Genomic DNA, 13,393 nt, shown 5'->3' with positions numbered 1-13,393 from the left:
AAAAGGCAATCGGGGTAAGTAGAGAAATATTTTAATTGTTTAAAATGTAGCATAGATTGTGCTATTTTGAAAAGACTCAAATGTATTTGTTTGTTTTTATCTACCAAAAGTGATGCATTGGTGGCCATTGTGAAAATACAGAATATGAATGGATATGAAGAAAATATACATTCATAAAGTAATCTTAAATCAAGCTTTTTTTCCTCCTTAGAACATGATGTGTTTATGCAGATGATTCTGATGGTGGCTGTCAACACATTTCATTTGCATTATTTCAAAGGAAAAGATAAAAGCATAAAGATCTATCATTCAAATAATTGCAATAGTTAATTTACTGTATTTCTTTATTCAAACAACATATTGTTCAATACCTGAATTCACACAAATGTAATATAGGTAGTGAATACATTCACATATGTGCACAGATTGTAAAGCCCTCTGAGGCAAATTTGTAATTTGTGATTCTGGGCTATACAAAATAAACTGAATTGAATTGAATTGAATATATATAAATGTAATGTAATGTAATATAAATATAGCTGAATAAAAACGATTTATAAAAAAAAAAAGTTAAAATAAGTGGTAAAAAAACAAACTTTGAGGTGTAAAAAGCACAAAAAACAGGCGTAGCCGTTAATACTGTCCACTCAGACAACAGATTGTTAAACTATTGACAGGCGTTAAACACTGTCTGATGAACGCTTAACTGTTTCCTGAAAGTCGAAACTCCAAACAAGATTAGTCCATGTTGAGGACATCACCTCATTCAAAAGTTAAACTGGTATCAGACCCTCTGTGGAAGAAGATTTGCCTCAAAGGGCCTGCCTCTTACCAGCTGTTGCTCACATCTACTTGTCACAAACTCCCGCTTATCACATGAAGAGGTTCAGTAATCCCACGATAAGCCCTATTGACTGTTTAGTGAGACAGGTTTTATCAAATAGTTTATACCAACCAGTTTGTACAATTGTGTTTAAAGATACAATTTATTTTGACTGTGTTTTGTTGTTTATTTGTTCATTTTCAGTTAACAGTCACTAGTACTCGTGGAAACAGTACCAAAATAGAGTCTTAAAGTTTTTTTTTTTTTATTAGCGAAACTCTTGAGTGTTCTTGATTAAGAAAAAAAGATTGTGACAGTTCCTATTGTTTTTCTTAGCTCCATATATAGTAGCATTTTTAGGTAAATCTGAAGCAACATACCCCCAAAAATTCACTAATTCAGTGAATTTTAGACATTTCGATACTAAACAACAATATCAGACAATTTTAGCTCATGAAATCTAAAATTAAGTTGTAGTGAAAATTGTATTTCCACCAATCTACATATATATAATGTTAATATAGCTTCTGTTTTCTTTACAAAAACTTGAATTACTCTGAGTGAAAATTTCTAATTTCTATATCTGCAGTATTTAACTGAACTAATATTAGCTTGAAGTATTTGTAAAACTGATTGTATTTACAAATATGTAGTAAAAGACATAGATATAGATATAACAAATGTAACAGAATAGATAGAATAGAATAAGTTTTTAAGAATTTCCAAGAGCAGAGGTAAAATCGGTAGTGGTAATCAGCAACAAGCTTTTATATTTAATGTTAGACATTTTAAATCATATTTGATTAGTTATTAATACAGTATAGCATACTCAGTTTGCGCACATCTAACATGAAACAGTTAATGCACAGGTAATATGCACTTAGATGAATCTAAATTAATATTCTTTATTAGGTATTTTACATTAGCACAAATTATTTAGATCTGAAATTTGAATTTCTGAAGGATTTAAGTTGTTTTTCATTGGGGAAAAATGCTTAATAGTGAAAATGAATTGCTTAAAATGGAAAAGGCATTTTCAGCAGACACAATAATAGTACTAATATCAATAATTGAATTAAAGATTATTACACTAAATTGTGATTGTCACTGTGAGAAAAAAAGGGAAAAAAGTCTGTTTGCAAAGTTTCCAGATGGATACCCTCAAATTACAGTAAAAAAACATATCCAAAAAGTTACATTAAATAAACTATAAAAAAATGTAGCACAGGTTTAACAAACAAATATAATTAAATAATAATTTTACATTAATGGTAAATGTTTGTGGGAAAAACTGTGGGAAAACAGACATATTGTTTTAAAATACACTAAAAACTACCTTTGAGGTTTATCTCTGTACATTTAGGGCATTTAATATGAAACAGCCAATTTATTTATAGTAATTTCCTATTGGAATTTAATGTATAAACTAATGTATTAAATGCGATATATATCTACATTTTCACTGCTATGATATAGTTAAAGTCAAAGACCTTAAGTTACTCATGCACATTAGGACAGACAATATTCACAACAAAGTAATTTTTGTTAACGTCTGTTAAACTTTTTGATATCTTGTTAAGAAGGTAATTCCTAAAATGAATATGTAGAGAACATTTTGGTAACCAACATTATGTAAAAATGAATACCAAAATCTAAGAGTGTTTGAAGTAAGTTTACAGTACATTTTGTACTGTAAACTTACACAGAACTGACACAGAATGTTAATGAAAGCCAGCTGCTTACTGAGCAAATTGTTCCCATTATCATGTAAATTGTTAATTACAGACAGCACAATCCTCAAGGATGGCATCCGACAGTATCATCGGACAAAATTGCCTTTGTAAGGTGATTAAACAAATACTTTAGATACACAGGAGATATGTGGTGCAGTTCACTTATGATTTAATTTCATCAGATTAAAAATAACTTTGATTTGGGAATTTGAAAAAAGTATTTAATGGAAAAAATGACTAGCTCATCCATCAAAAGCTGAAGGGTTTAAATATGTCGGTCACAAGAGGTGATTGCTTTTTTTGTGTGACTTTAGATTTGTCTCTACCTAAACTATATAATGATGCTTCTTTAAGATCCAGTGGGCCACCTTTTTATCAGAGCTGTCAGGCTCATATCAGCCTACTGAAAATGACATAAATATGCAGCAAAAAATACACAGCCGTGCAAAAATACAGATTTTTTCATTATTAATTTAACTCACCATTGTCAGTGTGATCACAGATGAGCTCCGGAGGGATTGTCCACTTACAACAGTTAGCACTAACAGTATCTGCTTTAGTTAACATAGCTGGGCTTAACGTACCTTAAAAAAGAAAAATCCATCCTATTTGCAGTGTGTGTGTGTGTGTGTGTGTGTGTGTGTGTGTGTGTGTGTGTGTGTGTGTGTGTGTGTGTGTGTGTGTGTGTGTGTGTGTGTGTGTGTGACAACACAGAAGATAATGTTGTGAGGGTGAAATAAATGTATGATTGGCAGTTAGCTCTTCCATATACTTACTGAAATGTGTATTCATATGTGTGTTTTTTTTCCACTGTTTCAGTCATATGCAGTCTAATTTAATTGGTGCTGATTTTACATCTTAAGGGCGTGTGAACATTACAGAATAATGCAGAATAATTTTGTTCTCAGTTTATGATGAGGGGAAATACAATTATGGCCAGATTGGATTAGTTAATGTAATCATGTTTTTCTGATTAACCAGAGTTTTTAAAGGGCTGGAAAATATCTGCTAGATTAGGATAAATGTGTACAAAATCATCTGTCAAAACAAATATACTTCATAAGTCATGGGGAAATAAAAAGGACATTAGATTAGAAAGAATTGCATGTATTACACAACACAATTACACATCAAAAAGCTTTATTGACATGTATATTCAGTCACCTTTGGCACAAATCTTTGGGCTTTCTTTAGTATTTTTTATTATATTTTTTTCAAGGTAGTCGTTGTAATGGGGAACCATCATTACAAACTGTGAATTGAGAAAAAATATATATATTTTATTGATTGAATTGCTGTCTTGGGCTAAAAATGATAAGAACGGGGGGTCTGAAACACCCCCAGTTTCAATTATTCATACATAGTTATATAATAATTAGTATACCACTATATTTATAAATCAGATTAATCAGAAAGCAAAGTTGTGAAATACGATTAAAGTCTTCAAATTATATTAACTTTTGTGGTCCACAAGAACATTTATTATACGAATTTCTTTATAATCCTGTACACCAATAATAATAATGAAAATAATAATATTAATAAAAAGTTGTATAGTGCTTTAAAAGGTACTCAAAGTTACTTAACATGGTAAAAACAGAAACAATAAATGCAATAAATGATGTCGTTATAACAGTAATAAAAAAATAAAAACATGCATAATTAACATCACAGGTTAAAAGTAGTGTTAAATAGTTGAGTTTTAAGTGCAGTTTTGAAAAATGAGCAAGGGGGGCAGCAATGGAGAAGGTCCTGTCCCCCCTAGGTCCGGTGCTTTGACCGGGTCGGGGGGTGAGGAGGTTGGCGTCGGTGGATCTGAGGTTGAGGGTGGGATTGTGTCGGTGCAGGTGGTCCGAAAGGTACAAAGGGTCCAGGTTGTGAAAGGCTTTGTAAGTGATGGGGAGAATCCTGAACTGTATTCTTTGTTGTATCGGGAGCCAGTGGAGGTTTTGAAGGACTGGGGTGATGTCACCTCTGGTGCTGGAGTAGGAGAGCAGACGGGCAGCTGAGTTTTGGATGTACTGTAGTTCTGTTGATGATATTGATGGATTTTGGCAGATAAGCCATTCTATTGATTGTGTCCTTTCTGAGAGACGTGATGGCGAGCGTGCAGACTGGGTTCAGTTCAGATAAATCCAAGCAGCAGGGATTTTAAATCCAAAACTGCACACATCTTTACTCAGACACCGCCATGTGTTCAAGTCGTGCTTTCGGCCAGCATCAATTATCCATTAACCGGCAAGATGTTCTGTGTTCAGGTTTTGGTCGTCTTAAGAAGCTCTCAGGCTCCTATGGGATTGAATCTTAAATAATCTTTACATAAGACTGCAGAAACAAACGAGTAATCTGACTGTGATTTATGTTCCTTGAATTGAAAAAGTGTGAAACTGCAGCCATTTAGATAAACTTTACAATTTACCTAAAATACATGAAATAATACTTTTACATTAAGACTTGTTAATTATCTAATTCCTCTTAACATTGGATTTATTGATTTCTATAGTAATCTATATTTTATATTCTGATATAGAATATTCTAATATATATATCATATTTATAGTTTATTTTTGGGGAAAGAATTACATCTAAGTATATAATTATTTCTTAGTTCCTCTATAGTCAGTTTGTAGCTCACTCCATGCTATTGGAAATAGAGAACAAAATGATGCCATACTCACATTTACATGGCAACTTAAACCTCCTATTTCTGAGCTTATGCAAATTTTGGGATTTCAATTGTCATCACCATGACTCAATGCATTTCTTGGTAATTTTGAATTCTTGGTTTGTACAGAAGTAAAGGCAACACATTTTTTTGTTCCTATTCTTAGTTATGCTCTTTATAATATATCTTCAAAATATAGAACCTGAACGATCTCTTTTATATTTAATAATTCAAATATTTTTATATAGTCGCTTTGGATAAAAGCGTCTGCTAAATGACTGTAATGTAATGTAATGTAATGTAATGTAATAATGGACAACAATTAAATCAGTAGTTTCTTCAATTATTCAAATCTTCTCCTATAGTGCCAATATAGGGCTTCGTAGAAACTTCTCCTTTTTTGAGTCAGTAGGGGTTATTTATTTATGTGTGTTTGTTTTAGGGAAACATTTCTCAGAACCCTTTTTATAAAACAACCTGTTATGTGTTAGCATGAGAAAACATTGTTACATTATTGAAGAAGGCATTATGAATCCAGCAGATACACATCCTGGCCTTAAGGCTTATCCCGTTTTTATTGAACAGGAAGCCTGAGTATATCCGATCAATACGGCTGAGTATAGTCGGTACATCGGATAATTGGTGTATTATCTGAAACAGATCACACAATGTGTCACTCAGTGTGTTGCTCGCGTGTCTTACATTGTGGGGGAAGCAAAATGGATTTTTCTGAATTACGACCATTCTTTTCTTTTCTTTATTCCCGAATAAGATTTGCACAGTAATGTAAATAAAGTAAGTTTCTTATTTTAGTTATTATTATTTATTTAAGTAATTAAGTGTTATTTATTCTCAGTAATTCCTGCATTAAAATACTTTAAAGAGCTCAGTGTTTCTTGTAAACATTCTGTCGTAGCGTTCTAGGTTAGCATTAGGGGCTAAATACATGTTACGGTTTCACTGGTTAACTGTCGGTTTTAGCAAACATGAAACCTCTTAAAATCTTTGTTATCTTCTTGGTGTTATAACATTCACCAAATAGATGGCGTATAGAGTAATTATAGATCACTGACCTAGGCAAGCTTGTCTATTGAATCTGTTGAAAATGGCCATAGGATAAGTGAGGCGTTAATGCATAAAGGTTAAAGATTAAAGGCTTAGGTAACGTTGATGTGAACAGTGAAGAAAACTATCAATTCTTACAGATATGAAAACCATCGTAAAAAGTGTTTTTAAATAAAGTTTACCGTTCAGCCTTATATTTAGAGTTGTTTTCCGGTGGGTTTTATTACATGTAAGTGCAACAGTAGTCTTAATCTGTGACATTGCCACTGTCTGTGACACAATGAGGATTTGTGAAGTGTAAGATTAGAGCTCTACGTCGTCATAAATCTCTGCTTCCCAATTCGGCCGTGTGGTGGCGGGTGGGGCAGTTGAGAGGTGTAGCCTGTGGAGTTGGCCGATAAAACATTTGTGCGTCCACGTAGCGTCAACCTATATGTTTATGTATATGCTATAAGTTTTTTGTTTTTTTTATCCAGACCAGGAAAATTTCTAATTCGCGTGGCTTGATGCTCTTTTTTTAGACCCGATTTTATTTTATTTTTTATAATAAACTTTTTGGAGAACGAAGAGTTCATCCATAACTTTTTTTTTATGGTGCTCTGCTGTGGCTCTCCATGATGAACTACTGCATACCGGACATGTATGAGATGCCTCACTCGGGGATGGGAGGCTACACGGTGCAGGGCGGTGGGGAACACTGCATGTACTCGGGCGAGGGCCCCGGGTTCGGACACTGTGAACCCCAGCCGCTGCACCACCCGCCTTGCATGGAGCAGGCTTGGGCGCCCAGCCAGCACTACTCCTGCTCGTACGCCGGCGGCTCTCCTGTCTTTAAGAGCGAGTTTTGCAACATGGAAATCCCTCTTAGTCACTACCACCATCAGCCTGAATATTTTCCTGAGATCAAACCTGACTTCTCACACCTGCAGTGGATGCAGGATGTGCACAAGAAAGGTATGACGTCTGGATGGTGATTATTCACATTTTACCTGGTGAAAGTGTGTTTTTGTGTAAACGAGTTAAATCAACTGATGAATATGTTTCCATTGTTGAGTCTCTGGATTGTGTGTGAAGAATAGTTTTTCTTCATATATAAAGAATATACTTTATTCTTTTAAGGGACAACTCCTCCTTCATCAATTATTCAATGATGTCCCGTTTTTTAGAATTAAGTCCGACAAGCGCAAATCCAATACTTAAAGCATGATGCGGCGGCAAGTCTTTGAGCATGACACGGTGCATCTGATGCTCAGAGTTGGAGGTGTGCGGGGGTTTCCCTATTGATTGATGGAGAGGCAACAGAAGGCTGATCCGAGATTTTTAACAAACCCCAAAAGGGTTATTGATCAGTTTGTTGTCTCCGGTCCTTGAGCCTGCCAGAGGTCAAGGCATTGATCTCATTAAGCTTAAAGCCGAATCTTAAAACTGGAACACGGGTTATCTTGGTAAGTTAACAGTTCTATGTAAGGAAGGCGTTGCTGTACAGATTCTAGGTATCGTACGGATGGACTTACAAGAGTCAGCCTACTTTTAAATCTTCATGTGTGACTAATCGAAGCAACATTAACCTGCATGTGACAAATGGAAACGAAGAAACAGTTGATTTACTGTATATTTACAGGATACAGATGGCTTTTTAGCCTTTTTTTTAAATCACATTTATTAGTACAATTTCAGTTTCATTCAAGAAAGAAAGAAAGAAAGAAGCATAAAACAACAACAAATACATTTTGAAATAAAACATTAGATTACAAATAAATCTAGATATTATTGTTTATTAAAAAAGTGATATAATTATTAAAATTATCTCTTATTTAACAGTTCATTTCTGGTCAACATAAGCTAAAATCCAGTTGAAAACTTGTGATCATCTTAGACACCTGCGTGATTAAAACCCCAGTAGTCATGAACAAATCCAGTCATCTTTTTTTTTTTCTCCTCCAATAAAATCTGATATTAACCATTTGTTCTTCTCTCCAGGGTACATTCCAAGCTACCTAGACAAGGATGAGCTATGTGTAGTGTGCGGGGACAAAGCCACGGGCTATCACTATCGCTGCATTACCTGTGAAGGTTGCAAGGTAACACAAACAAGTCCTGATTGTTCGCAGCTAATTTGGGAGCATTTTTATTTTCAAGGCATTTCTGAGCATGTGCCTGTCAACTCTCAAGGGTTTCTTCAGGCGGACAATCCAGAAGAATCTCAACCCGACCTACGCTTGTAAGTACGAGGGGAAATGTGTCATCGACAAAGTGACCAGAAACCAGTGCCAGGAATGTCGCTTCAAGAAGTGCATCGTGGTGGGAATGGCGACCGACTGTGAGTCCGAGATGTTGTGTCTGCGTCTTGTCTTGTTTGTTTCTGTTGGTGTGTTTAATGTATCAACCTGACCAGAGACTACAGAGAATATCTGCCTTTTGATATTCAGTTTAATAATGTTTTTGTCAGAATTTGGCCCAAAATAAATATTGTTTATTTTGATTAATCATTTCATTTAAATATTCTCTGGCTCAAGCTTGTCAAACAATGCTTTTTCTCTGGCATGTATGACAGTAAATTGCAAATCTTTGGACTTTTATCCAGATAAATCAGGGAAAGGGGAAACTGTGATAGGCGAATATAACTATTGATAACAAAATGATTAACTGGTCAATTTAGAGATTAATTGGCAGATTAATCAATGATGAAATAGTAACAGTTGCAGCCCTAGTGCAAACAGTGGAGAGGAGCATTGTGCTATAATAGTGGTTTAAGAAGTTTTTCTGGTCATTTTGTCACTTTATTTACCATAAAAACTTTTGGAATACAATTTGAATCCTTTGTAAATTAAATTCAATCAACCAGACTCAACTAACTGATTATTATGCTGACGGACTATTATTGTGGGATTTTAATTTAAGCAACACTGCCCTGCATTTTCAACTACATCACAGATTCATCATTCCGTGCTTTTCCCTTCTCCTCCTCCCTAATTGTCCCCTCCCAGTGGTGTTGGACGACAGCAAGAGGCTAGCCAAGCGGAAACTAATCGAGGAGAACCGGGAGCGTCGTCGGAAGGAGGAGCTCCAGAAGACGGTGTTGGACCGACAGGAGCCCACGCAGGAGGAGTGGGACCTCATCCGCATGGTGACGGAGGCCCATATGTCCACGAACGCGCAGGGAAACCACTGGAAGCAGAAACGGAAATTCCTGGTGAGACCCCCTCCTCCCGCCCTCCCTCCTCACCAGAGCCTTCATTGTATTGATTACCTTACCGTATCCAAACATCCCCGACCCTTGACCTCCCACCCTTCACAGACCCCTTCCACATCATGCCCCTGTCTCTTCCATTTCCACCACAACCACTGTTCCCTGTGTTAATATGTCCATGTGTTTTTTTGTATCTCCTTGTAGAGTGGGGAGAATAGGACGATGGAGAAAAAGTGTGTTCCTCAACGCAGTACCGCTAATTTATAATGGAACATCTTATTCTTGTCTTTTCTTTTTTTGCCTTGTGTCTTACAAAGCAATGATCCTCAATCTTAAATACTAATAACTTGCTTTTTTTGTGCTGTTTTCATTTTTCTCTCTATTTCTGTTTGTAGCTTTTGATTTCACAACTCACCCTTTTTTGACTAATTTGCTTGACCTTTCTGTGAAAGTCTAATTGCTCTCCAGATGTCTGTCTCAACTGTTGACTTTGTCTGGGTTTCTATGGCAGGATCAGTAAGAGCACTCGTTAAAGCATGACATTTGTATACACGGATCTCATTTGACGAGGAATTCGCTAAATATTATGACAATTCGAGAGAACTAAGGAAATTAAATTTGGCTAACTTTCCGGATAAACCGCTTTTGATGCGTCACCTAACACGAATACAACGGAGTCTATTTCACTTTTGCTCTTTCATCACGTTAGCTTGTGTTTTTTAACCAAACTCTACTGTAAAGTAGTGTTCACGTCTTCAGAAATTTGGAAACGTTTTGTTAAAAAAAAAGTGTCCCATCATGATCATGGGGTTTCGTTTAAATAGTCGTCCATTATTAATAATGCATCTCCGTGTAGTCGAGTGTTTCTGAGGACCTGTTGTGGTCCTGAGCCTGAATCTTGCCATAGAAAGCCATCTTGGATTTCTGTCCTCACACTGTTTTCTCTCTGCACACTTTCATCTGTCCTCAGTTTTAACTTGTTTTCTTTTAGTTGGCTTGACACGGGTTCTTCATTGAAACTTCACGATTCCTGTTGATTATCCAACAGGTCGAGGAAGCTATGCTTCTTAATGAAATAACATGTAATTTATTCTATACTTCTGACCAGAGTGCAGCGGGGGTGAAGGAAACTAAGGTGAGGACACAAGTATTTATTGATATTGATGTACTGCCTTTCAACATGTGCTTCATACAGTGTGTAGTTTACATTTACATGCATAACACATTTAATTATGTGCTGAAGATTTATGAGTGCTACATGTCTGTAATGATGCGTCACTATTCACATCTTTACATCATATTGACCAGACAAAATATTGTCAACTAAATCAAACAACTTCACTCACTTTTAAGTTCTTCCATTATCGTATTTGACTTTGAATGCTTTACACTCCTCATCGTAACCTTTAATTGTAATTGTATAGACATTTCCACACGCTGTTTTATTTATTTTTTATTCAAACTTGTACACTGTTAAGACCCTGACCGTCTCTCTTTGTTGTTTTTTTTAGCCCGAGGATATTGGTCAAGCATCCATGGTCAATACGCCTGAAGGAAACAAAGTGGATATAGAAGCCTTCAGTCAGTTTACAAAAATTATCACCCCTGCCATAACCCGAGTGGTGGACTTTGCCAAAAAACTGCCAATGTTTTGTGAGGTAAGAGCAGCAGCTTATGTGACAAAGTTTCATGTTGACGGAGAATAGAGAGTTCATAATGCCCCCTCTGGCATCGGCGGCGACAGTCGAGCTGTTGACACCTGGTTGAGTTTCTAATGCTGCTGTCACGCTACGGTGGAATTAAAGTAAAGCCACCGATGTACTCGGACAGAATTAGCTTAACTAAGATATTTTAGCTACAGCGTGAATGTCACTCAGTAACATGAGATTTTTAAAATGACATTATTTGTTTATGTAAAAAATGTGTAGAGATTTCTTAAAATGTCAAGTATCATATCAATATAGGCCTCCAAATACACTTTTTAAAGGTGAGCTACAAAGTGCTTAACACAATAAAACCGTTAAATAATGTGTAGCAGAGTTGGCAAAAGTCTAACATCCATCAGACTTCTTTTTAGAGTAAATGCCACAAATTTTGTTGTCTTCACAGTGAAGTCAAGACTTGAAACGAAAATTATCGAAAGTTTTATTTTAGAAGTCTCTTATTTCTTAACAATTTCTTGTAAGAAGTATTAACAGGTACTGAAGACAAGCAAAATAGAGACAACGTTATTTAACTAGTTCTGTTGAAATAATAAACAGTTGTTGTAAGAACTTATACTTGTTTTCCTCATTCATGGATTATTGGAAACTTTATTATTAATTATATGCTTGCCTGTACATGAATTGCTTTTTTCATATTCAGCTTAGACATTAATTGTCATTAATGAACTGGAAGTGAAACAATAAACACTGTCTCTATTTTACATTTAAGGAATGCCACTGATAAAAAAGTTGTGGTTCATTTTCATAGGGATAGAGTCAACAGGCAGGATTCCAAGTATTTTGAACTTCCTGATATGACATTGGGTTGGGAATGAAATAACACAATTTACGTTTTATATATTATTAAGCATACTGTTAGGTGAGCTTACTATTAATGTATTAATAAAACATTTGTACTCACTTATAGCATAAGTACGTAAGGTATTAATCTGTGAAATACGTATAGCTAATTTTAACAGTATTTAGTGTGATATTTAAGTCTTGAGTTTTCAGCTGTTTGTGCACGCCATCGTACAATTCGCTATATTCATCTCCTTTACTTACCTCTTTCTCCTTCTAATCAGCTGCCTTGTGAAGACCAGATCATCCTGTTGAAAGGCTGCTGCATGGAGATCATGTCACTGCGAGCTGCCGTTCGCTATGATTCGGAGAGCGAGACCCTCACGCTCAACGGCGAGATGGCAGTCACGCGAGGTCAGCTTAAGAACGGAGGATTGGGCGTAGTGTCTGATGCCATCTTTGACCTTGGCGTGTCGCTCTCCTCCTTCAACTTGGATGATTCGGAGGTGGCTCTCCTACAGGCGGTCATCCTGCTTTCATCTGGTAAGCAGCTGGGGTCTTGATTGTTGCTTGTTACACATGCACACATGAGCTGATAAGTTCTGTCTTATTTTAGCCCTTTGACAGATTCCTCACATTACTGGCAACAATTTTCCAAAGTACTAACATTAGTAAAGATAAAACGGTGCATTTAAGAAACCAGTAAAGCAATAGTTTATTATAGGATTGCGGACACACACACAAAAAGGATAACCATCACAAAGCTCACTTCTCCTGCTGTTTCAAAAGCAGTGTTATTTCTTGAGTGATGCTTTGTTCCCTCCTGCACAGATTGTGTGAACCATTTTTTTGACATGAAATCCATAACAAAACTACAGTCCAATCAATTAGTCACCATAATCATTCTGAGCAGCTTTGTCCAGCTAGCTTGGTTTTTGGCTCCACCACCATTTCTCTGCGTGACGCTGTGCATCTCATTGGAGATCAATAATGTTCTGCTGCGTGTTGTACATGTTGACATGACACGGGGTGAGCCGGCCCATCTGTCTTGTCTTCTTGCACACTAACAGTAGCCACTAGGGTTTAATCAATACAATTTACAAGGCTAAACGGCTAAATATGTATCATAACTCAGTACAAATCATGTCACAGATTTTGTGATCTTTTTTTTTTAATTCTGCTACAGAAGAAATAAGATAAATGGATGCAGCAGCTGTAGTGGTCCACATACTAAAGACAGTGTGTTAATGGTTTCAGTGGAATTTTGTGCAACAAAGTTTATCAGAGTTGACACAAAAGCATATTTCGGATTAACTTTGCTGCTGTGAGAGAATCCAATGATTGCAATCATTGATTACATTCATATAAATTAAATTCCACAAAGACTCTGAGCTTTTCCAGCTAATTATTGTT

The 13,393-nt window shown here is 35.9% G+C and overlaps 1 protein-coding gene across 3 annotated transcripts in view; it reads left to right on the top strand.

Annotated features, from left to right (window-relative positions):
- The window catches only part of thrb (thyroid hormone receptor beta), an 84,511-nt gene that overhangs the window by 67,430 nt on the left and 3,688 nt on the right, over positions 1-13,393 (top strand). For all 3 annotated transcript variants that reach the window (XM_054606022.1, XM_054606019.1, XM_054606021.1), the window contains exons 5-10: positions 8,267-8,367; positions 8,459-8,606; positions 9,274-9,479; positions 10,585-10,611; positions 10,988-11,134; positions 12,265-12,523. In XM_054606022.1, coding sequence (XP_054461997.1) covers positions 8,267-8,367; positions 8,459-8,606; positions 9,274-9,479; positions 10,585-10,611; positions 10,988-11,134; positions 12,265-12,523 — 888 coding nt within the window. The remainder of the gene's footprint in view (positions 1-8,266; positions 8,368-8,458; positions 8,607-9,273; positions 9,480-10,584; positions 10,612-10,987; positions 11,135-12,264; positions 12,524-13,393) is intronic.

Source organism: Anoplopoma fimbria, chromosome 10 (genome assembly GCF_027596085.1).
Source record: "Anoplopoma fimbria isolate UVic2021 breed Golden Eagle Sablefish chromosome 10, Afim_UVic_2022, whole genome shotgun sequence".
In the NCBI taxonomy this organism is placed as follows: Eukaryota; Metazoa; Chordata; class Actinopteri; order Perciformes; family Anoplopomatidae; genus Anoplopoma; species Anoplopoma fimbria.
This window is presented reverse-complemented; position numbering and strand designations above follow the sequence as displayed.